Source organism: Odocoileus virginianus, chromosome 23, assembly GCF_023699985.2.
Source record: "Odocoileus virginianus isolate 20LAN1187 ecotype Illinois chromosome 23, Ovbor_1.2, whole genome shotgun sequence".
NCBI classification, from domain to species: domain Eukaryota; kingdom Metazoa; phylum Chordata; class Mammalia; order Artiodactyla; family Cervidae; genus Odocoileus; species Odocoileus virginianus.
This window is the reverse complement of record NC_069696.1, coordinates 20,945,936-20,970,977: the sequence shown is the minus strand read 5'-3', so window position 1 is coordinate 20,970,977 and position 25,042 is coordinate 20,945,936. Positions and strand designations below refer to the sequence as shown.

The 25,042-nt window shown below is 39.5% G+C and overlaps 2 protein-coding genes across 4 annotated transcripts in view; one reads left to right on the top strand and one right to left on the bottom strand.

The window, feature by feature from the left end:
• The window catches only part of PTPRO (protein tyrosine phosphatase receptor type O), a 263,949-nt gene that overhangs the window by 176,422 nt on the left and 62,485 nt on the right, over positions 1–25,042 (bottom strand). The gene's annotated exons all lie outside the window — the stretch shown is intronic.
• On the top strand, positions 2,392–2,920 carry LOC110127249 (large ribosomal subunit protein eL32). Its single transcript, XM_070454178.1, has one exon. The coding sequence runs from the start codon at positions 2,438–2,440 to the stop codon at positions 2,843–2,845; it is 408 nt and encodes a 135-aa protein (XP_070310279.1). The 5' UTR covers positions 2,392–2,437; the 3' UTR covers positions 2,846–2,920.

The window sequence follows — 25,042 nt, the reverse complement described above, 5'->3', positions numbered from 1 at the left end:
AAACACTGAAAACTCTCATATCAGAAAGAGAAAGTACTGGGTACAAAAATTATAAAATATTGCAAGGCATATGTTTGTAATGGACAAAATGGTTAAGAGATCAAAATCTTGATTATATAAATAATGCTTACTAACAAATGAAATGATTCCCCTTAAAGAAGTGAGCAAAGAACATGAAATTTTCCAGCAAAAATATATATGGCCAATAAATATGTAAAAATGTTCAATGCCATAAGTAATTAGGGAATAAATAATACATAAAACACAACATGCCACCCTTCACTGATGAAATTAACATAGATTTTTAGAAAGAAAGATAGTACTGGAGACTTGTGATGGATGCATATTTTTATTGGGTCAAATATTATTGTATGGACCAAGCATTCTTTTAAGAAATGAAGACAAAATGAAGAATAAGACAATGGGATCACTGTACTCACAGACTTTACGTCCTGAGGTGTGTGTGTTGTTCAGGGGAGTCAAGCAACGATCAACTAAATAAATGAAAGGTTGTAAATGAGCTAAGTACCATGAAGGAAATAAACAGGGACTCTGACAGAAAATAATGATAAGAGGAGATAGTGAGGTCAGGGAAAGCCCCTTTTAAAAGGGTATTTTAAGCTAAAACTGTAGAGATGAGACGCTACGCTACTAGTTCTGTTAAGAGCTTGAAAAAGTGTCCAGGCAGAGGAAACACCAAGCATAAAGACACTGAATTAAGAGTGGGCTGCACGTGCTTTAAGAATGGTCAGAAAAGCCAGTGGAGTTGGGGCACAGTGACATAAGAAGGGGAGCAAGATGGCAAGGGGTCAGGTGGGAAGAGACCAGGTCCATCATGGCCTTACAGGTCATGAAAATGGGTTTGAATTTTACTCTTAGTGTAACATCTAACAGATACAAACTTTCAAATGAATAAGAAAGCAAATGCTTACTGTGCACGTACAATAAAAACTCAAAATTTACCAGTTCTGTGGGAATGTAAATTGATATAGTCACTATGGAAGACAGTATGGAGATTCCTTAAAAAACTAGGAATAAAACTACCATATGACCCAACAATCCCACTACTGGGCATATATCCTGAGGAAACCATAATTGAAAAAGACACATGTACCCCAATGTTCATTGCAGCATGATTTACAATAGCTAGGATATGGAAGCAACCTAGATGTCCATCAACAGATGAATGGATAAAGAAGCTGTGGTACATATACACAGTGGAATATTACTCAGTCATAAAAAGGAATGCATCTGAGTCAGTTCTAATGACGTGGATGAACCTAGAGCCTATTATATACAGTGAAGTTAAGTTAGAAAGAGGAAAACAAATATTGTATATTAAGACATGTATATGGAATCCAGAAAGATGGTACTGATGAAACTACTTGCAGAGTTGCAATGGAGACAAAGACATAGACAACAGACTTGTGGACACTGGAGGGAAGGAGAGGGTGGGTGAATGGAAAGAGTATCATGAAAACCCATACACTACCTTATGTAAAATAGATAGCCAGTGAGAATTTGCTGAATGACTCAGGGAGCTCAAACTGGGGCTCTGAGACAACCTAGAGGGATGGGAGGGGGTGGGAGGTGAGAGGGAAGTTCAAGAGGGAGGGGACATATATATAACTAGGGCTGATTCATGTTGGCGTATGGCAGAAACCGACACAACAGTGTGAAGCAATTATCCTTCAATTAAAAATAATTACATTGTAAAAAGTTACTAATCAAATGGAAATAAAACTACACAACTGATAAAACTGAAATTGCCAACATTGATTTAATGTGGCAGATGTTCTTTGCTGATACTGCATTGCATCTGATGCTTGTATTTAGCACCAACTGTGACAGTATAGGTTCTTCTTGGTTATATGTACTTATATTAACACCAATCTTATTCTAGTTATTTTACAACTACTCTTTCATAGCTTATTATTTATGTTTCACTTGCTAAAATTCTCAATTTTCCTATTGCATTCTATATATTCAACAGTTAGAATAACTAAAGTAGCACTGCTTGGTGTCAGTAAAATAATAGAAATAAGGATCTCAAAGAGATGCAAGGACACTGCTGTTCATTGTGAAGTGAAGTGAAGTTGCTCAGTCATGTCCAACTCTTTGCGACCCCATGGACTGTAGCCTACCAGGCTCCTCGGTCCATGGGATTTTCCAGGCAAGAGTACTGGAGTGGGTTGCCATTTCCTTCTCCAGGGGATCTTCCCAACCCAGGGATCGAACCCTGGTCTCCCGCATCGTAGGCAGACGCTTTACTGTCTGAGCTACCAGGGAAGCCCTGCTGTTCATTGTAGAACTATTCAAATAGATAAGATGTGAGAACAGCCTTAATGTCTACCAACAGATGAATGGATAAAGAAAACGTGATCAGCTCTTCCTCGGCGCTGCCTACGGAGGTGGCAGCCATCTCTGACTCGGCATCATGGCCGCCCTCAGACCCCTCGTGAAGCCTAAGATCGTCAAGAAGAGGACCAAGAAGTTCATTAGGCATCAGTCAGATCGATATGTCAAAATCAAGCGGAACTGGCGGAAACCCAGAGGCATTGACAACAGGGTGCGCAGAAGATTCAAGGGCCAGATCTTGATGCCCAACATCGGTTACGGGAGCAACAAGAAAACCAAGCACATGCTGCCCAGCGGCTTCCGGAAGTTCCTGGTCCACAACGTCAAGGAGCTTGAGGTGCTGCTGATGTGCAACAAATCTTACTGTGCTGAGATTGCTCACAACGTCTCCTCCAAGAACCGCAAGGCCATTGTGGAAAGAGCAGCCCAGCTGGCCATCAGGATCACCAATCCCAATGCCAGACTGCGCAGCGAGGAAAATGAATAGACAGCTCATGTGCACATTTTGTTTGTGGTAATAAAAGCATAAAACCCGAAAAAAAAAAAAAAAAAAAAAAGAAAACGTGATCTATTTCAATGTTTAAAAAGAAGAAAGCTCTAGGATATGGGACAACACATAGACTTTGAGGACATTATGCTAGGTGGACTCAGCCACAGAAAGACCAATACTGCTTGATTCCACTTGTATGAGAAAATTAAAGTCAGATTCATAAAATCAAAGGCTGAAATGATGGTCACCAAGGGCTAGAGGAAAGGGCAGAATAGGAGATTATTAATAGGTTAGGCATAAAGTTTCAGTTAAGCGACATGAACAAGCTCTAGAGATCTGCTGTCTAACCGGGTACCAAGAGTCAAGAACAGTGTATTGTAAGAGGACAGAGCTCATGCTATATTCTTAATGAAATAAATAAATAGAATTCAAACAAAAATTAAAGTCAGAAATAAAAGGAATGACGGCATTTATCATCTTGAGTATCTAGAATATTTATATGTATATGTGTTTATTTATCAATGCGTTTGAATCATTATCAAATAGAAATGGAACACTTAACAACTTACACAGGAAATGGTCAGGTACCCAACAGGATGTCCTAAGACTTCAGGTGGGAAGCACAGCTCTAAGGCATAGTATCGTGGACTATTCCTTCAGGCAGGGGCTCATAATTGTCAGAATTCTATAGTTAAAAATCCCACTAAGCAGAGGCAAACATATCTCACAAAAAAAAAACACCTAAATTTCAAGGAGAATTTCCTGCTGGGTTTTCTTTTTCTTTCTTTCTTTTTTTTTTCTTTGAAACAATACTTTTTATTTTTTTTATTTTTTTTTCATTTATTTTTACTAGTTGGAGGCTAATTACTTTACAATATTGTAGTGGGTTTTGTCATATATTGACACGAATCTTTTTCTTTTTTTTAATAGGCCGGCCCACAGCGTCACCACTGTTGCCAGACCCAGTAGTGCCCACAGCTGGAGCCCCAGAGACCTGCTCCTGGTCGGGCTCTGGCTTGGGCTTCTCCGCCCGCATTTCTGTATGGGCTCGCCCTGTTAGGTTTTCTTATTGCTCTGGTTAAACCTTCTAATTTAAGTCCCCAAAGCTCTTTTCAGGCCCTAAATTAAAGACAGAATTCAGTCAAACAAAAACCAAATCTCCATCTGGGCACCAAAACGCTATAATCTTGACAGTTCTTCAACTCATATTGAAATAAAATGCTAGGCCATTTCTGTGTTTAAGAAGCATGACCTATAGTTAGGATTCAATGGAATGATGAATTACAATTTATACTCTAATGAATTTTAATTAATTTTTAATTAAATATAGAAAATTGAATATTCAGGCAAAATACAAAATTATAGTTGGCAAGGAGAGCAAAATGTGTAATAGATTTTGCTTTTCAATCAACCCTGCAGAATGTGTTTAAGGTTGATTTGCAAGGCAGTACAAAGAAAATAGCCATGTGAACTAGTCTGATGAAATTCGACCTATGAAATATTTTATAGTTCATTTGAATAATCACTTTAATGCATAGTGAAATTTTAGTTATCTTGCCTGAAGGATATCTGCTTTATATTTTGTGGATAACAATTTTGCCATCCCTGGCTGTGTTTAATCAAGCTATGAGTAGATGATGTGAGCAGAAGCAATGCATCCTTATTTTATCATTAGCTTAATCTGTACATATGGCACAATAGGAGCACACATATTTCACAGAGAAATTCACACAGAAAAAAGACGGTTTCTATCTTTGTCACAACTAGTCCTCATTGTGATTCAGTCTTCTTTTTCTCATCTGTTCATTGGGTTCTCTCTGTTACAATCAACAGTGACATCTGCCAAATGCCTATGTTTCTTCCCTCTGGCCCCTTGTATTAATTGTTGGATATGGCCAGGTGACTCATTTGACTAATTTTGGCCAGTGAGTTATAGGCGGAAGTGTCTTGTGCAGCGCTTCAGGCATGGAGTATTCAACTCTTGGTTAAAACCTTGGAGAGATCTTTACTCCTGGTTAAAATTCTGGAGAGTTCTCTCTAGTATAATGATCAGCAGTATTTGTAATGATGGCTTTTCTTCTGATCTATGTCCCTGAAGACTGTGATGGGAGGATAGGAAGAGATCCCAGTCATATAAAACGGTCAGAAAACAAACCTGTATTGCTTTAAGCCACTGCAGTTTTAGGGTCATTTGCTTCCATGTCTATCCCCATGCTATTCTGATATAAATTCTATGCAACATCTTGTGCTTGATGCTAGGGGTTGCATCAGTGAGTAAGATTGTGAATGAAATTGTGAATGACCACGTGATGCTTGTATTTTAGTGAAGACATTTATTAATAGCTCCACATACTAGAATGAAAGCTACGTGAGGGTAGGAATATTTGTATATTTTGTTCATGGCTGTATCTCAGGGCTAGAAACATACCTAGTTCAAAGGAGATGCTCATCTGAGATTAACTGTTGAACAAATGAAGGATAAAGTGAATAAGCTCATGAAGTACTTATACTTTTTACAGAGTATGAAGACCTTTGGTAATGATGCAAGGTGCCCAGTCCACTAAGGGGAGTAGAGGCGACATCCTGGTCCAACAGTAGCTTTGGGGAAGCAGGAATTAACAGGTAAGGGATGGCGCAGTTGGAAAGGAGAACAAGTTGCAAGCAAATAGGATGGCGTGTGCAGAGCCACCGCCATGGAACGACAGTGGCATGAGGAAGAAATGATGGTAATTTAGCTGGAGGACAGGGACCGGTGGGCACAGTGGAACAAGGTGTGGTGGGTGAAGCTGTGGGGAGCCTTGTAGATCTTAAGAACTGTAGGTTTACTCTTTCGATTCCTCCAAACCTCTCCAAAAGAGTAGCATTGACATATACGCAGTACCACGTGTAAAACGGATAGCTAGTGGGAAGTAACTGTATAACGTAAGGAGCCCAGCCCGGTGCTCTGTGATGACCTAACGTGGTGGGATGGAAGGGAGGAAGGGAGGCTCATGAGCAAGGGGATACGTGTGTATTTATGGCTGATTTACTTTGTTGTACAGCAGAAACCAACACAAAATTGTAAAGCAATTATCTTGCAATTGAAAATGAAAAAAAAAATTGCAGGTTTAGCCTAAGGAAATTGGAGACAGCAGTTGAAGGGACTGTTAAATTCAAGCTGCTGTGCAAAAAAAAAAGAAAAAGAAAAAGAAAAAAAAAAACTGGAAAGATCTTTTAAAAAATAAGAGTTTATGACCAAAGACATTTTGTATGGGGGTAGAGCTGATTAACAATGTGATCAGTTCAGGTGATCAACTCAGCCATACATACACATGTATCTCTTCTCCCCCAAACCCCTCTCCCATTCAGGCTGGCACAAAACATTGAGCAGAGATCCCTGCACCATACAATAGGTCTTTGTTGGTTATCCATTTGAAATATAACAGTGTGTACATGACCTTCCCAAAGTCACTAACTACCCCTTAAAAATAAAATTTAGAAAAAACAAAGCAACAAAAAAAGAGTTTATGCAGGATATTGACTCAATTTATTGCTAACTCTAACTCAGAATTAAACAGTGATTTGGACTGTCACTTTGGATCTTGGCAATTCACCTCAGTCTTCCAATTGAAACTGAGTACCGACCGGTTACAGAGGAGGGGCCTGCTGTCTGTGTGGGCCCCTCCCAACTAAAGAGATTTGGCATAAGACCTTAATCTCATATAAAAGGTAGTGTCAAGAGAATGCTCACAGAATGTTCTGGAAGACATTGTTCATTTCCTTTTGAAGTCTCTTTTGATCTTTGGAAGAGATTTTTTCCTAGTTTGACACTAAGAATAGATTTGCTTCTCTTGAGAAATATTCTTTTTATATTTTGAGGACAGCTAAAATTTGAAGCTGATCAATTTCCCTTTTCCTGTGACTGTTTTGAAAAGCTCAGAACGAACATGTGTCCCACTTGAAGCAACTGTATGGGACAGCATGTGTATATATATTAAACTGTCTCCTTGGTATATTTCTGTCTCCTCGGTATGTTTCTGCCCTCGGCTTTGCTCTTTATTCTTACCTACTTCTAATGTAGGTCATCCTACCATGTTTTATGCATTCATCCTAAGTCATCTTAAAGGTCTTTGGTTCTGTTGTTGTTCAGTCACCCAGTTGTGTCTGACTCTGTGATCCCGTGGACTGCAGCATGCCAGGCCTCCCTCTCCTTCACTAAAGTTGCCAAAGTTCATATTCATTGCACTGGTGATGCCATCCAGCCATCTCATCCTCTAATACCCTCTTCTCCTTCTGCCCTAAGTCTTTCCCAGCATCAGAGACTTTTCCAATAGGTCATCTGTTCACATCAGATGACCAAAATACTGGAGCTTCAGCTTCAGCATTTTGGTTCTAAATATAGTAAAAACAACCATTTCTGAACCACTTTTTATCTCTAATCAGGTAAATAATCTTAGTATAAGAGCTAAACCACACACTTTTCTATGATATAGCTTTTAAAGGGAGTTTCCTTGGCTCAGTGGTAAAGAATCTGCCTGCCAATGCAGGAGACGTGATTTCAACCCCTGGTTGGGAAGATTTCCCTGGAGAAGGAAATGACAACCTGCCCCAGTACTCTTCCCTGAGAAATCCCATGGACAGAGGAGCTGATGGGCTATAATCCATTGGGTCACAGAGAGTCAGAGATAACTTAGTGACTAAACAACACACAACTTCCTAAAAAACATGAAAAAGAGGAGCCAGATTAATCTTAATACAGCAAGAAAATCATTCATTGGTTACTTGTTATGTGTTAGGTACCATAGTTTCAAGGATGAATATAAATAGATATGGTCTGTGCCTTTATGAACTTGTAGTTTAGTGGGACAAACTCTGTGAAAAACAGCTTTGTATCGTGTAAGACTCTCTGTATTGCATACTAGTAGGATTTAGAGCTGGACCTCCTTTGGATTTGATTCCCAGCTACATCACTTACTTACTTGACCTTGGGCAAGTTATTTGACTTTTTCTACTCATTACTTTCCTCCAGTGTAAAATAGCAATGCTAGTAGTACCTACCTCCTAGGATTGTTGTAAGGATTAAATGAGTGAATGCACATAAAGAACTCAGAATAGTGCCTGGTGGAGTTACAATATTGTTAGCTATTATTATTACCTATAAAGAGGATTTGAGATGAAATAATACTTAAGTGTTCCTGTGAAAGACACACTGGGAAATCATAGCTTCTTTTTCTTACTCGCTTCTAAGTGAAGCACTGTATGCTGTTGAGAGTTATGAGATCATTGAGAGAGAAGAGACCTTGGGAATCATCTTGGACAATTTCCAACTAATTTAGAAATCTCTACCACTTGCCTAATGGATGTCTATTCAGCCTTTGTTAGCATTTGCAGAAATTTGGAGCCCGCTCCTGAACAATTCATTCCATTCCATCGTAGGGTAGCTCTAATGGTTAGAAAGCTTTTCAAGGGTTGAACCAAACTCTAAAATAAACAAAAAAGGAAGACACTAAGACGGGGCTTTCATCCTGAATTAATACACTAGTGGTAAAATAATTTGATATGCCCCAAACATGATACTTACTAAGTTGTACATAGTTACTTTCCTTAAGTGTACTGAATTTAAAATACTTGAAAGATAAAATATGAGCACTTAATCCACAGGTATTTATTGAGGACCTACTCTGAATTAGGCACATAATTTAAAAAACTAAGTTTCTGTAAAGAACTACATTTATATGGTGTCAAAACAGGAAGAGATATGCCAGGGATTTAACTAAATATACTAAATTCCTACTTATGAGATAGGCAACTTAAATTTCACTTATTTTTCACAAACCTTTATGGTAGGTGTCATTGTTTTGATGAGCTTCCCTGGTGGCTCGGGGGTAAAGAACCTGCCTGCCCATGGAGGAGACTCAGGTACGACCCTGGGTCAGGAAGATCCCCTGGAGGAGGAAATGGCAACCCACACCAGTATACTTGCCTGGGAAATCCCATGGACAGAGGAGCCTAGTGGGCCACAGTCCATGGGGTTGCAAAAGAGTCAGACACGACTCAGCAACTAAACAACATTGTTCTTACAGTAAAGTAACTGAGAAACCAAGATCCAGAGAGTTATTTTTCAAATAAATGTAACTACAGCTGGTATATAAATAGCAGACCTAGAATTGGAACACATTTCTGTCAGTTTTTTCCCCACTGAATCCAGAGGTTTAAAGGGCAAAAGTAATAAGAGAAGTAAAAATGCACCTGGTAAGAACTGACTTCAGGGTGCCAAAGAACCATTATTTTACAATGGTAGGCCAAAAAAAGGAGAAGTTTAAGACTATTTCTGAATATTCAAACAGTGCTATTGTATGAATAAATGATTTCACCAATAAAATATACAGCCTTTTTATGTGCTGCTGACCATGTTGTCATTATACAGACTGGCTCATCATTCATTTACATCAGTCTCATTGTGACCACTTTAAATTTCTCCTTATCTCTCTTATGTTTATCTTCACATTAAAGATGGTAGCCGCACTGTGCTGGAAGCATCATTTAATTCTTGCCTTGTCTCCATAATGACTGTCTTGTGGACACTGGTTTTGATTTGGGGTTTACTCCTTATACTCTTAATTCTTCAGGGTAACTGAAAACAGAGTTTGTGGTCTGGGAGATAAACCATTGCCATAGTAATGCATAAGACCCACTTCCACAAGGCATGCCTATATCCTCCTATGGTGTATTTCAATAGCATTGGTCAATTAGTATTCAGACCACTCCTGTATATCATTTTCATTAATGGAGATGGAGCTTTCCCTCACAGAGTTCACTCGGACATGAGACTTTTGATGGCTGGAGCTTTTCCTATTTTGTTCTCAGGTCCTTAAATAGTAGATTGCACACACTGACATTCAGTAAAGTTGATGAATGGATGAGTAAGACCAAAACCGCAAACCCTATCCCCTGTGGGTCATTTGGCTTTCTGAAGCCAAATGGGCTGTTGTAAATATTCATATTTTCACTTTTAAAGGTGAAATGAGCTTGTGAAATCCAAGTTTGTTAAAGCATGACTGTTTTGAAAAACACTGGATGACTGAGGCCAACTCCAAAAAACCTAATGGAAGAAAGTCCTCATTTCCTCTGACTGTCAGCACAAACCAGGGCTTTTCAATCACAGAGTACTCGCTTGGAACCTAACTTCTTCATTGTATTGCCTCTAAAATGGGGATAATGATATTAATCCCTTAGTGTTATTGCAAGGAATAAACACCACATGTGAAAGCATATTTCACAGTGATTGGCACACAGTCATTGCTTAATGAAAGCTTGTTTGTGTTCTTCCTTTGTATAAATAAAACACAGTTGTTAGAGATATAAATATTATCAGTTGCTTAGATCTTGGTGACTAAGCAAAGCAAATGTAATTAGGAAGAAACGTAAACTTTGAGTTACAAATTTTGATGGTAGGCCAGTGACTAAAACACTAAATTATTTCAGTGTATCATAGTACCTTTCTATTGAGGACAAATATCATATGGTCTTAGAATTTAGTGATGCATTATAAGTTAAGGAGAAATATCCAATAACTCACATACATGCCCAGCTCCAGATATCCAATGGCAAAACTCCCAGAGATGGTTTTAATTACATCAGTCACAGAACTCAGTCACTTCCTGGGAGAGTTTCTACAAAGACTTTGTCTATGATCTGTAGCTCCTTCTACAATTCCATTTTCTTTGTTAAACTTCCCATAGGGAGGCAAAGAATTAAGTCTGTTTTATTGTAAATGTTCAAATGGAAGGACTATGTTAAGAGGAGTAAATGACCTAATAAAGATGCTCTCTTAACTTGATTTTATTTTCTTTCTCTACAGACTCATAAGAGTTCATATAACATTGAAGAGTGAGCTGGTGTCAGATGAAAAACCTAATAGTGAATGAGCCTGTAGATACCTTATCTAGCCCTATGAATTTTTGTTTCTGGATTCTTTTTTCATTGAAAAATTTCCTTTTGATTTTTTTCCTAATCATATATTATTATCACATCACATTAAGAATTATACTTGGGATTCAAATTTTTGTAGTTAGTTCTTAACTATGTAAAGAGTGGAGGAAAAGGAAAATTAAAAAACAGAGTGGCCTTGTGAACACAGTTGGGGAAGAGAAGATGGGACGAATTGAGAGAGTAGGATTGACCTGTACACAATTCCAGCTATAAAATAGATAACTGGTGGGAAGCTGCTTATAGCTCAGGGAGCTCAGCTCGGTGTTCTGTGATGACGTAGAGGGATGGGATGAATGGGGAGGTGGGATTCCGTCAAGAGGGAAGGGATATATGTGTGCATATAGACATTCACATTGTTATACCGCAGAAACTAGCACAGTGTTGTAAAGCAGTTATACTCCAATTAAAAATAAATCATAGAATAATAAAAATAAATTAATAAATGCAAAAACTCATTTAAAAAAGAATAAAAGCGATATTATTAGAATGGTGACACAAGTGTTCCTATGATTTTGCTCCTCCTCTTTATAAGAAGAAAACTATTCAAAGCCAAAACTATTCAAGAACAAGACACTGCTGAGAGAGTCCTACAACATGGGGGTGAGGCTAAACCACCCCGTGTCTCCTTAGAGACCGAGACAGACTGTGTTAGAAGGGTTCGAGGACAGCTACTTGTTGACTGTATCGCTCCTCTCTCCAGGCTAGCACAGTGCAGAGAGATCTTCCCTGAGCCTTCAGTCCCTCCAGTGGAAAAAGAAAAATCCACGGGGACAGGTAGCTCCCACCCCCAGTGTTGTGTTTGCTCTATGGGAAGCCCTGCTCTGTTCTCACACCCCAGGGATTGCGGTGGCATCTGTGGGGCTCAATCACTGAGAATCTGTGATGGAGAAGGGCGCAGGGGCTTGCAACATGCAGCACATGGATCCTGGTGGACTGACTTCCTACCTGTAGTGCCCAAGTAGGAATCCAAACCAGTGGCTTTATTCATCTGCACAACCAAGTCAAGGGTGCACTCTGAACAGGGAACTCAGATCTGCCTGACTTGAGTCCTCTAATGAGGAGTTTCACTGGCCCTCAAACCCAGTTTGTCTGCACCCAGGCAAAGGTGCTGAGTCACAGCCCTACCCAATTTGAAGAGATTGTTACAGTCTCATCTTACCAGAAGGGTTGGTGACAATCCTTGGATTAAACGCTATTATGAACAACTATACACCAACAGACGAGAAGAAATGGGAACTTTCTTAGAGACATACATCTTACCAAGACTGAATCAGGAGGAAATAAAATCTTTGAACAGACTGGTAAGAAGATTGAATCAGCAATAAGAAAATCTGCAATGAAGAAAAGTGGAAGTGGTCAAACAGGAGATGTCAAGAGTGAACACTGACATTTTAGGAATCACTGAACTTAAAGGGACTGGAATGGATGAATTTAACTCAGATGACCATTATATCTACTACTGTGGGAAAGAATCCCTTAGAAGAAATGGAGTAGCCATCATAGTCAGCCAAAGAGTCCAAAATTCAGTACTTGGGTGCAATCTCAAAAATGACAGAATGATCTCTGTTCATTTCCAAGGCAAACCATTCAACATCACAGGAATTCAAGTCTATGCCCTGACCAGTAATGCTGAAGAGGCTGAAGTTGAATGGTTCTATGAAGACCTACAAGACCTTCTAGACTAACACTCAAAAAGGATGTCCTTTTCATTATAGGGAACTGGAATGCAAAAGTAGGAAGTCAAGAAATACCTGGAGTAACAAGCAAATTTGGCCTTGGAATGAAGGCCAAACATTCTGAATGAAGCAGGGCAAATGCTAATAGAGTTTTGCCAAGAGAACACACTGGTCATAGCAAACACCCTCTTCCAACAACACAAGAGAAGACTCTATACATGGACATCACCAGATGGTCAATACTGAAATTAGATTGATGATATTCTTTGCAGCCAAAGATGGAGACGCTCTATACTGTCAGCAAAAACAAGACTGGGAGCTGACTGTGGCTCTGATCATGAACTCCTTATTGCCAAATTCGGACTTAAATTGAAGAAAGTGGGGAAAACCACTAGACAGTTCAGGTATGACTTAAATTAAATCCCTTAAAATATACAGTGGAAGTGAGAAAGAGATTCAAGGGATTAGATCTGCTAGAGTGCCTGAAGAACTATGGATGGAGGTTTGTGACATTGTACAGGAGGCAGGGATCAAGACCATTCCCAAGAAAAAGAAATGCAAAAAGGCAAAATGGTTGTCTGAGGAGGCCTTACAAATAACTGTGAAAAGAAGAGAAGCTAAAGGCAAAGGAGAAAAGGAAAGATACACCCATTTGAATGCAGAGTTCCAAAGAATAGCAAGGAGAGATAAGAAAGCCTTCCTCAGTAATCAGTGCAAAGAAATAGAGGAAAACAATAGAATGGGAAAGACTAGAGATCGCTTCAAGAAAATTAGAGATATCAAGGGAACATTTGCATTTTCCCATGCAAAGATGGGCAAAATAAAGGACAGAAGTGGTATGGACCTAACAGAAGCAGAAGATATTAAGAAGAGGTGGCAATAATACACAGAAGAACTGTACAAAAAAGATCTTCAGGACCCAGGTAATTATGATGCTATGATCACTCACCTAGAGCCAGACACCCTAGAATGTGAAGTCAAGTGGACCTTAGGAGGCATCACTACGAACAAAATAGTGGAGGTGATGGAAGTCCACTTGAGCTATTTCAAATCCTAAAAGATGATGCTGTGAAAGTTCTGCACTCAATATGTCAGCAAATTTGGAAAACTCAGCAGTGGTCACAGGACTGGGAAAGAAAGGCAATGCCAAAGAATGTTCAAACTACCGCACAATTGCACTCATCTCACACGCTAGCCAAAGTAATACTCAAAATTCTCCAAGCCAGGCTTCAAACAGTATGTGAACCATGAACTTCCTGATGTTCAAGCTGGATTTAGAAAAGGCAGAGGAACCAGAGATCAAATTGCCAGCATCTGTTGGATCATCAAAAAAGCAAGGGAGTTCCAGATAAACATCTGCTGCTGCTGCTAAGCCGCTTCAGTTGTGTCCGACTCTGTGCGACCCCATAGACGGCAGCCCACCAGGCTCCCCTGTCCATGGGATTCTCCAGGCAAGAACAATGGAGTGGTTTGCCATTTCCTTCTCCAATGCTAGAAAGTGAAAAGTGAAAGTGAAGTCACTCAGTCGTGTCCAACTCTTAGCGACCCCATGGACTGAAGGCTGCCAGGCTCCTCCGTCCATGGGATTTTCCAGGCAAAAGAGTACTGGAGTGGGGTGCCATTGCCTTCTCTGAGATAAACATCTACTTCTGCTTTATTGACTATGCCAAAGCCTTTGACTCTGTGGATCACAACAAACTGTGGAAAGTTCTTCAAGAGATGGGAATACTAGACCACCTGACCTGCCTTTTGAGAAATCTGTATGCAGGTCAGGAAGCAACAGTTAGAACTGGACCTGGAACAACAGACTGGTTCCAAATAGGAAAAGGAGTACATCAAGGCTGTATATTGTCACCCTGCTTATTTAACTTATAGGCAGAGTACATCATGAGAAACACTGGGCTGGAGGAAGCACAAGCTGGAATCAAGATTGCCGGGAGAAATATCAATAAACTCAGATATGCAGATGACACCACCCTTATGGCAGAAAGCGAAGAAGAACTAAAAAACCCCTTGATGAAAGTGAAAGAGGAGAGTGAAAAAGTTGGCTTCAAACTCAAGAAAACTAAGATCATGCATCTGGTCCCATCACTTCATGGCAAATAGATGGGGAAACAGTGAGAGACTTTACTTTTTAGGCTCCAAAATCATTGCAGATGGTGACAGCAGCCATGAAATTAAAAGACGCTTGCTCCTTGGAAGAAAAGTTATAACCAACCTAGACAGCACATTAAAAAGCAGACACATTACTTTGCCAACAATGGTCCGTCTAGTCAAGGCTATGGTTTTTCCAATAGTCATGTATGGATGTGAGAGCTGGACTATAAAGAAAGCTGAGTGCTGATGAATTGATGCTTTAGAACTGTGGTGTTGGGAAAGACTCTTGAGAGTCCCTTGGACAGCAGGGAGATCCAACTAGTCCATCCCAAAGGACATCAGTCCTGAATATTCTTTGGAAGGACTGAAGCTGAAGCTGAAAGTCCAATACTTTGGCCACCTGATGCAAAGAACTGACTCATTTGAAAAGACCCTGATGCTCGGAAAGATTGAAGGCAGGAGGAGAAGGGGACAACAGAGGATGAGATGGTTGAATGACATCACTGACTCAATGGACACGAGTTTGAGTAAACTCCAGGAGTTGGTGATGAACAGGGAGGCGTGTCATGCTGCAGTCCATGGGGTCGCCAAGAGTCGGACAGGACTGAGTGACTGAACTGAACTGAGATGGCTTCACTGGTGAATTTTACCAAACATTTAAAGAAGAATTAACATCAATCCTTCTGAAACATTTTTGAGAAACTGAAGAGGAGAGAACACTCACTCATTTTGTGAGGCTAGCATTATACTGATACCAATGCCAGAAAAGGACTCCAGTAGAAATGAAAACTGCTAGTGGTGCAAAAACTCACAATAGATGCAAAAACTGACAATAAAATACTTCCAAGCTAAATTTATCAGCACATTAAAAGAATCATTCATCATGATCCAGTGGGATTTATCCCTGGAATGGTTCAACATTTGCAAATCAATCAGTGTGATACATCACATTAAAAAAATGAAACAGAATAATCATAATCATCTCAACTGTTACAGAAAATGCATTTGACAAAATTCAGCATCCATTCATGGTAAAAACTCTTACAAATTAGGCAGAGAAGGAACATATCTTAATAAAGATCTATATGACCAACCCAGAGCTAATATTATATTCAATGATGAATGGTTGAAAGCTTCATCTTTACCATCAGGAACAAGACAATGGTGCCCACTCTTACCACTCCTATTCAACATGGTACTTACATCAAGCAACCAGGTAAGTAAATAAAAGATATCAGCAAACTACTATAGATAAACAACAAGGTCCTACTAATAGTGTATGAAACTATATTCAATATCTTGCAATAAATTATAATGGAAAGGAATGGTAAAAAGAATGTATATGTATACACACACAGTGGAATGTCATTTAGCCATAAAAAAGTGAGGAAATTCTAACATTTGTGACAACATGCTGCTAAGTCACTTCAGTCGTGTCCGACTCTGTGCGACCCCATAGATGGCGGCCCACCAGGCTCCCCTGTCCTTGGGATTCTCCAGGCAAGAATACTGGAGAATATTTCCGTTTCCTTCTCCAATGTGACAACATGGGATGAACCTTAAAGGCATTAAACTAAGTGAAGTGAGTCAGACAGAGAAAGGCCAATACTGTATGATCTCACTTATATATGGAACCTAAACCTACCACCCAGTCAAACTTGTAGAAAGAGAGATCAGATATGTGGTGACCAGTGGCAGAGTGTGGGGGGGAGGAGAGAATTGGAGGAAGATTGTCAAAATGTATACATTTCCAGCTGTAAGATAAATAAGCACTAGAGTTGTAATGTTCAACATGATAACAATAGCCAGTTACTGCCATATGATTATATAGGAAAGTTGTCATGAGAGTAAATCTAAGAATTATCACAAGGAGAAAATTTTTTTCTTTTCTTGTTTATTGTCTTTTTATTGTATCTTTGAGATGATGGATACTTACTGGAACTACTGCAATAATAATTTCACAATAGATGTAAATCAAATCTTCATGCTGTATGCCTTAGTGACATATGTCAATTATTTTTCAGTAAAACATAGTAATTTAGTAACATTTAAGGCTATAGTATGACTTATCTATGTTTTTCTCCAAACTAAGCATACATACCTAACTGACTTCTTTTCCTACACCTGAAAGGAAATTTTAAAATCATAATTGAACATACAAGGATGATTCAAATGAGTCCAACACCAATGACTGAACTTTAATTTGCACATGCAAACATACAAATATATGCACCTATATATACATACGAACCTGTGTATTTATCTGCAAATTCACAAATACATTTGTACATAATACATCACATATATTCAGATATATTTCCATGAGAATACATCCAAAGAAGGATCCCGTTTGTAAAAAGAACTAAAGGAAATTAACTTCTGCAGCATACAGTATCTTCCAGAAATTATATGCCACACACACACAAACACACACAATGTGATCTGTGTTCTCAGTGGTAAAAACGACTCATGAAGAATTAGACACTTGCTTTTGTTTATAACCTTAAGTAGTCCCAAAGGCCTGATTACTTTGAAACAACCACACACTTATCTTGGTTCATTTCTTAATCAATCTTTTCAGGCATACTGGAATATCCCATTTTCCAATACAAGGGCTTTCATCATCAGTGTGTGTGATCTTTAATTCTACAGTGCTGTCATATATTAAGAGACAATAAAATGAAATAGGTCGTTATCTCTTTAAAAGCTCCAATAATTCAAATTTGGACAGCTTCAATTTGGGCAAGGTAATTGTGGAATTATGCCTGCCTTTTCTTATGCTGCAGTATAACATTTAATAGTTTTACAAAATCTTCCTGCACTAAGCTACAAGCAATAAGAAAATAAAATTAAAATGTTGGTTATAAAATTAGCTAATAAAAGAGACTAAAAATTTGATTCTAGAGGGGGCTGTGGGAAAATCTTTCATTATTCACATAAGAATTGGAAGAATAAAAGCATTTAGGGGAAAAAGAAATCTTTTTATTCACCTTCTTATTACTTTGATTTCTCTCTCTCATCTAACTAAAACTCATTCATACTGTTTTAATACCAAATAAAAACAGCAACAATCACACCTTACTCTGATTCTTCTTCCCTTGAAATCATCATCCCTTCACTTTCTCTTTTCATGGGTCAATTTATTAAAATAGCTTAAGTGTTAGTCACTCAGTGATGTTCGACTCTGTGACCCCATAGACTGTAGACTGCCAGGGTTCTTTGTTCATGGGATTCTCCAGGCAAGAATACTGGAGTGGGTTGCCATTTTCTTCTCCAGGGGAGCTTCCAGACCCAGGGATTGAACCCAGATCTCCTGTATTGCAGGCAGATTCTTTACTGTCTGAGCCACCTCATTGCCTAAGTTTCTTCTGTTTCCCTCTGAGTCTCAGCCCCTTGCAATCTGTCATTTGCCCCATGCTCTTCTGTTTCAGTTGTTCAAGCAAAGGAAAAATGTCTTCATATTGTCTATACCTATTGACTTCAGGTCATTCTAAATTTAAATGTGATACTCAGCTCTGCTTCACATTGATTACTACTTCTCCCTCCTGAAAAGATTTTCTTCCCTACATTTGTTGATTATTGCTCTCACTTCATTCTCCTTTCTGACTCCTCTTTTTCTATTTTTTTTTTTTAACTGCAAGTTTCCCCTCTGCCTCCCTCTTAAATATTACTACGATCAGAGTTCTTATCTGTGCTGTTGGGTTGGCCAAAAAGTTTATTTGGTTTTTCCCATAGATGTTATGGAAAACCAAAGGAACTTTTTGGCCAACCAATATTATACATGATTTCTTCCACTCTTGTGGTGTCCTCTACAGGTGATAAATTGAGTTTGGGTTCATCTCAAATGTTTGATAGGAACATGAACAAAACCTCGTTATTTCCCCAGGCTCTTGAATGTACAAATTGGATATAGCTACACTCTGAAGTTGGAAAAACCCTACCTCATTAGAAGAAGCAATCACTCTGGGAGGAAAAGCTAAGAAAAGCCCTAGAAATTGTATCCCCCCTCACCACCTCCAGTAAAGACTGTAGTCAGAACTCGTACTTCGTTCCAAGAAGAATTTCAGACATTCATAGCACCATTAAAATCCTGAGGGTTGCAAAAGTGGAGATTCTCCTTATAGTATCATGTAATTAATTTGTCTGGCCTTTGAATAATCCAGATGTTTCAGGGCAAATGACAATGAAACATAGAAACTTAATCAGTGGCCATCCTAACTACCACATGTTAGAGGTACCTTTTTTTTGGAACAGATCAAGTCAGCTTGTATGGCAACTAGTAATCTGGTGGACATGTTCTCCATAACCCTCTTTGATAACAGAAATAAAAATCAGGTCACTTTTCCACGGGAAGGACGATATACATTCATTTTCTTCCCTCAGAGCTAAACTAAATCTTCTGTTCTCTGTCACTATATAGTCTGCAGGGACCTTGATCATTTTTATATTCTGCAACACCTCAAGTTGGATTACAATATTGCTGACATAAATAGAAATTGGACATGATTAGCAGTAATTGGCCAGTACTTTAGGCATCCTAATAAGCTGCCTATGTGCCGGAGGGCAAACCTCAATAGACAAAAGCTCACGGCAAAAAAAGAAAAAAGAAAAAACCCTAGTGTATTAGAGCAAGGCCATTCCCTGAGTAGTAGACAATTATGTAACATTTGAAAAACAGTTCCTGGCATGACAGTAGATCCTAGGAGAGGCCAAACGCACAATCTTAGAGCCTGGTTGACTATGGGACTAGAACTGTATATTATCTAAGCCACTGAGTCATAAGTTTGGGCAGAAAGAATAGTGATATCTAATAAAAATACCACTCAAGACGAAGTCTGAGAACTTCCTAAAGACAGAAGTAAATTACATAAAAAGGTGGTGAAGCGCCCAAGTCCATTTGTATAGTACCAACCCCCTCCCACCACCATGACTGAATAAAAGAGGTGACAACAATTGAGGGATACTTCACAGATAAGTTGATGCTTTGAGGTGGTCAAAAAGTTCATTCAAGTCTTTCCATAGCATCTTTCCAAACGAAATTTTTGACCAACCCAATAATTTACTCATGCTAGCGTTACTGGATAATTGCTACAGTCTAGGCTCACTTAGGACATGGTAAGGGAAGTAAACTTTCAAAACTAATATTTGGAAGTTCACCTCACATGGAAGAAAAAGTGGCCTTGGCTTTGGGCTTCTGGGCAGAGTAAATGGTTCGGTCAGGACTCTGGAGAAAGATAATTAGAAGATGAGACAATGAAATCTTAGGAAGATGCATGTGACTGGATCTGTGGCCTTGGGCACAAAAGTATTCTTTTGTTTGTGTTTCATGTTAGTGCCGGGCTTCCCTGATGGCTCAGTGGTAAAGAACCTGCCTGTTCTGTGGAAGATGAGGGTTCAATCCCTAGGTTGGGAAGATCCCCTGGAGGAGGAAATGGCAACCCACTCCAGTATTCTCTCCTGGAAAATTCCATGGGCAGAGGACCCTGGCAGGCTACAGTCCCTGGGGCCACAAAGAGTCGGGCATGACTGAGCAACTAAGTATTTATAAATCCTTTAGGTGGTGGTGATTTAGTCACTAAGTCGTGTCCAACTCCTGTGACCCCATGGACTCAGGCTCCTCTGTCCATGGGATTTCCCAGGCAAAAATACTGGAGAGGGTTGCCATGTCCATCTCAGGGGGATCTTCCTAATCCAGGGATCAAACCCAGGTCTTCTCCATTGCAGGCAGATTCTTTACCATCTGAGACACCAGGGAAACCCTTTTTAGGATGTGTATATGCACAAATCAATGGCTTTAATATATGCTGCTGCCTCCAGTAGCTAGAATATGTGGGTCCCAGAAGCAAGGAGTAGGATTGGTTCATCTGACCACTCTTCAGGGACTCACTTGTGGAATATGTGCTCCCCATTTCCACAAATATAGGTTCTGCAGGATTAGTGGGCATGATATCTGGAAAGGGATTATTTTTACCACAGGACAAAGTAGAACTATATTCTTATTTTCCACTTTAACTTGAAGCTACAGCTACCTCTTGGTCATTTGGGCTTCTCATGCCATAGCAGCGACCAAGGTGGAGGCGACTGACTCAAATTTCTGTGTGTGCTAAGACTGGTGATATGTAAAGGAACAGGAAGGAGTATGTGTGGAACTGTAACATACATGAGGAGCAAATATTTGTACTTCTGTGCAAAGAGATAATGTGAATGGGCCATTACAGCAAATATACCACCAAGTGGAAAGGCAACTAAGAGCTCAGATCTCTCAAGTATGAGAATCAAGGGAATCTCAGCAAGAAGAAATCTAAGCCAGTCAAAGCATTGGGTAACGATGAGAGAAGTAAGTAGAGTGAATAGGTAAGAAGAGAGATGATTCATGTCAACTATGACCTTGGTCCTGGCTGCAAAAGTGGGGACTGGAGCTCATCCCAATCAATCCTGGAAGTAAGTCTGCTCACAGATTAATATTGATCACGACTTTGAAGGGGACTCTGACAGATTGCATTTAGTGGAGGGCATGGTGGATCTGAGTGGTACAAGGGATGGGCTATATTGACCATTTCATATCCTCTCAGCCCATCTCTGACCACAACCACTGCTGTGCTGACCAGTTTTATTAAATACTGCAACAATCTTCACTCTGGTTCAGTCACACAGTACCTGATTTGGGGCCTTCATCATGTAACTCTTACTTCCTGCCATAAGACTGCTTGGCACAAAGGTATGGGATACCCATGGCACCATGTTTGGACCCAAGGTATACACAACCAAAAATGTACCACTTAAGTTCCAGGATTAAGTGCTAGAGATGAGGACCAATGGATAAATGCATCCTCCTCTTGCCTCCAAGCCATCAATTCTGAAACACAAGGCTTCCAAAAGATTCTGTGAGACTGAACAACGGTTGCACTTGTGGTGTCTTATCAGTAACACATCTCCATATTGGCTTTTCTTCTTTCCCTGTTCAAAATTTGTGCTCCCCACGCTTGATCTCTAAGATTATATTCCTCAGTAAAATAAGCTACCTTTATACAAGCAGTGATCTCTGATTTGCTTTAGGGAGAAACTGAGTTCAACATAGGACTTGAAAATGTTTTTGAAGGAAACTCTTTTTGGGAGACTTCCATGGCAAATAGATGGGGAAAAAATGGAAACAGTGACAGATTCTCTTTCCTTGGGCTCCAAAATCACTGTGGAGAGAGACTGCAGCCATGAAATTAAAAGATGCTTGCTCCTTCTAAGAGAAGCTATGACAAATCTAGTGAGAGTGTGTACTTAGTCGCTCAGCCATGTCTGACTCTTTGCAACCGCATGGACTGTAGCTTGCCAGGCTCCTCTGTCCCTGGGGATTCTCTGGGCAAGAATACTGGGGTGGGTTGTTGTGCCTTCCTCCAGGGGAATCTTCCTAACCCAGGGATCAAACCCAAATCTCCCACATTGCAAGGGGATTCTTTACTGTCCGAGCCACCAAGGAAACCAAGTCTAGATAGTGTATTAAAAAGCAGAGACATCACTTTGCCGACAAAGGTCCATATAGTCAATGCTACGGCCTTCCCAGTAGTCATGTACAGATGTGAGAATTGGACCATAAAGAAGGCTGAGTGCTAAAGAATTGATGCTTTTGAACTGTGGTGCTGGAAAATACTCTTGAGAGTCCCTTGGACAGCAAGGAGATAAAACCAGGAAATCAATCCTGAATATTCATTGGAAGGACTGATGCTGAAGCTGAAGCTCCAATACTTTGGCCACTTGATGTGAAGAGCTGACTCATTGGAAAAGACCCTGAGGCTGGGAACGACTGAAGGCAGGAGAAGAAAGGGATGACAGAGGATGAGCTGGTTGGATGACATCACCGACTCAGTGGAAATGAGTTTGAGATGATGAAGATGGGAGATGGTGAAGGACAGGGAAGTCTGGAGTGCCGCAGTCCATAGGCAAAGAGTTGGACACAACTTAGCGACTGAACCACAACAGTTCTAGAAATATAAAGTGAAGGGGCAGCTAGAACCTGCATACCAACTTCTTGAGCCTGGATAGATAACTGGTTTTGTCGATGGGAAACAGGTAATGTTGAGAGAGGAGCTAGCTACATTTTGGATTGGGGAGATTAACAGTCTAATCTCAGATGATGGAACTGAACATGGACTTCATCCAGAACTCTTTTGGCATTCAAACACTTGATTAAAGTGAAAGGAAGGAATTGGATGCTAGAAAAGCTGTGAGAAAGGATGAGATTCTCAGGTTAAATAAAAAAACAGCAAATTATTTAATGTGACAGCAATATTTGAGGAACGTGGTTAGACCATATCTCTTCATTAATAAACTTCATGTTCAGCTCCCTGAACATGAAACTAGAGCAAAAATTGTCCTAAATGTCATTCTTTACTTTCACGTTCACTGTACCATTCGCACAATGAATTCTTGTTACCTGGCTATTTAAAGATTCCCTGGAGGAAAAAAATACTGTCAAAATATGTCTTTCTTGAAGAAGACAGAAAAAAAATAGGTTTTAAAAAAATCTCTCAGTGAGAGCAAGGAAAGAGGTCAAACAGCTTTTCTAGGATGAAGACAAGAATGAACACTTTTTTTGGATTTCCTTTTTTAAACAAGGGATATAATATGTGCTTATTAAACATGAAAATCTTCTTGCCAGTTATGAAACAATTTCAGAGAATAAAATTATTTAAGGAATTTTGTTGTTAAAACCTATGGATGTGCTCACTGATAAAGACATTTTTTTTTAATTCCTCTGAAACTAATCATAGCATTTTAAAGTGGGACATTAAAATTTCTACTAAATTTACATTAAAATTGGACAAGTTTTTATCTACTCTACTGAAAAAAAAAAAAGCACATATTGTATCTACTAATCACTGCTTAATGTTGAATATTAACACATGAACTTTTTCCAATTAAAGGACTATTTAGCTCAGTACCTTATCATTTTAGTCATTTTGTTCTTTTGCATTTGTTAATGGCATTACTCTCTGGCAATGACCAAAGGTCTTTCAAATCTTATCATTTCTGAGCAGTTTAAAGTGTGGGAAGAAAAAAATCCTGAGTGTCTTTTTAATTAAAAAACAAAGTTTTATAACAAAACTGGTGTGTGGGCAGGAGAGTGGCTCTTCTACAGCATCCAAAAGAGGTATAGAAAAATTTTTAGGCAGTATTTGTTCTTGACTTTACATATTTTTTCCTTGAAATTTATATATTATTTTCTCACATGATGAAAATTAACCATACTTCCATTAGGGAGACAAACTTGCACATTGTATTTTACAGTTAAAAAATAATTTGTGGCTGCAAGGGAAAAAAAATGTACTCTTTTAGAATTCACTAAGGCCTCCAGTGGGCTTCCCCAGTAGCTCAGACAGTAAAGAATCTGCCTGCAATGCAGGAGATCTGGGTTCAATCCCTGGGTCTGGAAGCTCCCCTGGAGGAAGAAATGACAACCCATGACAGTATTCTTGCCTGGGAAGTCCCATGGGTGGAGGAGCCTGGCGGGCTGTAGTCCATGGGGTCAAAAAAGGGTTGGACATGATTGAAGGAACTGATCACACTCAAGCATGCACACAAGGCTTCCAGCAATGGCCTTACTGGAGGCTGTGCTATCACGAACACTGTTTACAGTTTTTTGTTTTCCTTGTAGAGTGCTGCGATTCACATACATTAAACTGTGGGATCAGAGAAATAACTAGTCCTGTGGATGTGCAGCTACAGTCTCTGGAATAATCAGAAAAAAGTCTTTGAATTCTGGCATAACAATAGCAAGAGAGAAACTCTTCTAAGACTGGTATCATCAGAAGGATATGCTTCTGACTTTGAAAACCACTGTTAACGATTTTTCTGGCTTGTTATGAAGTAAAATACTACTCTTCAAGCATTATTTCTTTTATTTCAGTAACTTGCATCATTGGTCTTTAATGCATTTGCTGGTTGATTCATTCATTCAGTAGATGGGGAAAAAGAAGAAGCAGTAACAGATTTTTATTTTCTTGGCTCCAAAATCACTGCAGATGGTGACTGCAGCCATTAAAATAAAAGACACTTGCTCCTTGGACGTAAAGCTATGGCAAACCTATATAGCATATTAAAAAGCAGAGACATCACTCTGGACCATGGACCAGACTCCATGGACTCTGGACCATGGAGACATCACTCCAACCAGAGTTGGACCATAAAGAAGGCTAGGTGCTAAAGGATTGATGCTTTTGAATTGTGGTGCTGGAGAAGAATCTTGAGACTCTCTCGGACTGCAAGGAGATCAAACCAGTCAATCCTAAAGGAAATCAACCCTGAATGTTCACTGGAAGGACTGCTGATGATGCCAAAGCTTCAATACTTTGGCTACCTGGTAGGAAGAGATGACTCACTGAAAAAGATCCTGATGCTAGGAAAAATTGACTGAAGGCCAAAAGGAGGAGGGGTGACAGAGGATGAGAAGGTTAGGTAG

Excerpts from the sequence above, each read along its gene's own strand:
- LOC110127249 (XM_070454178.1), top strand. The coding sequence starts at position 2,438 with ATGGCCGCCCTCAGACCCCTCGTGAAGCCTAAGATCGTCAAGAAGAGG.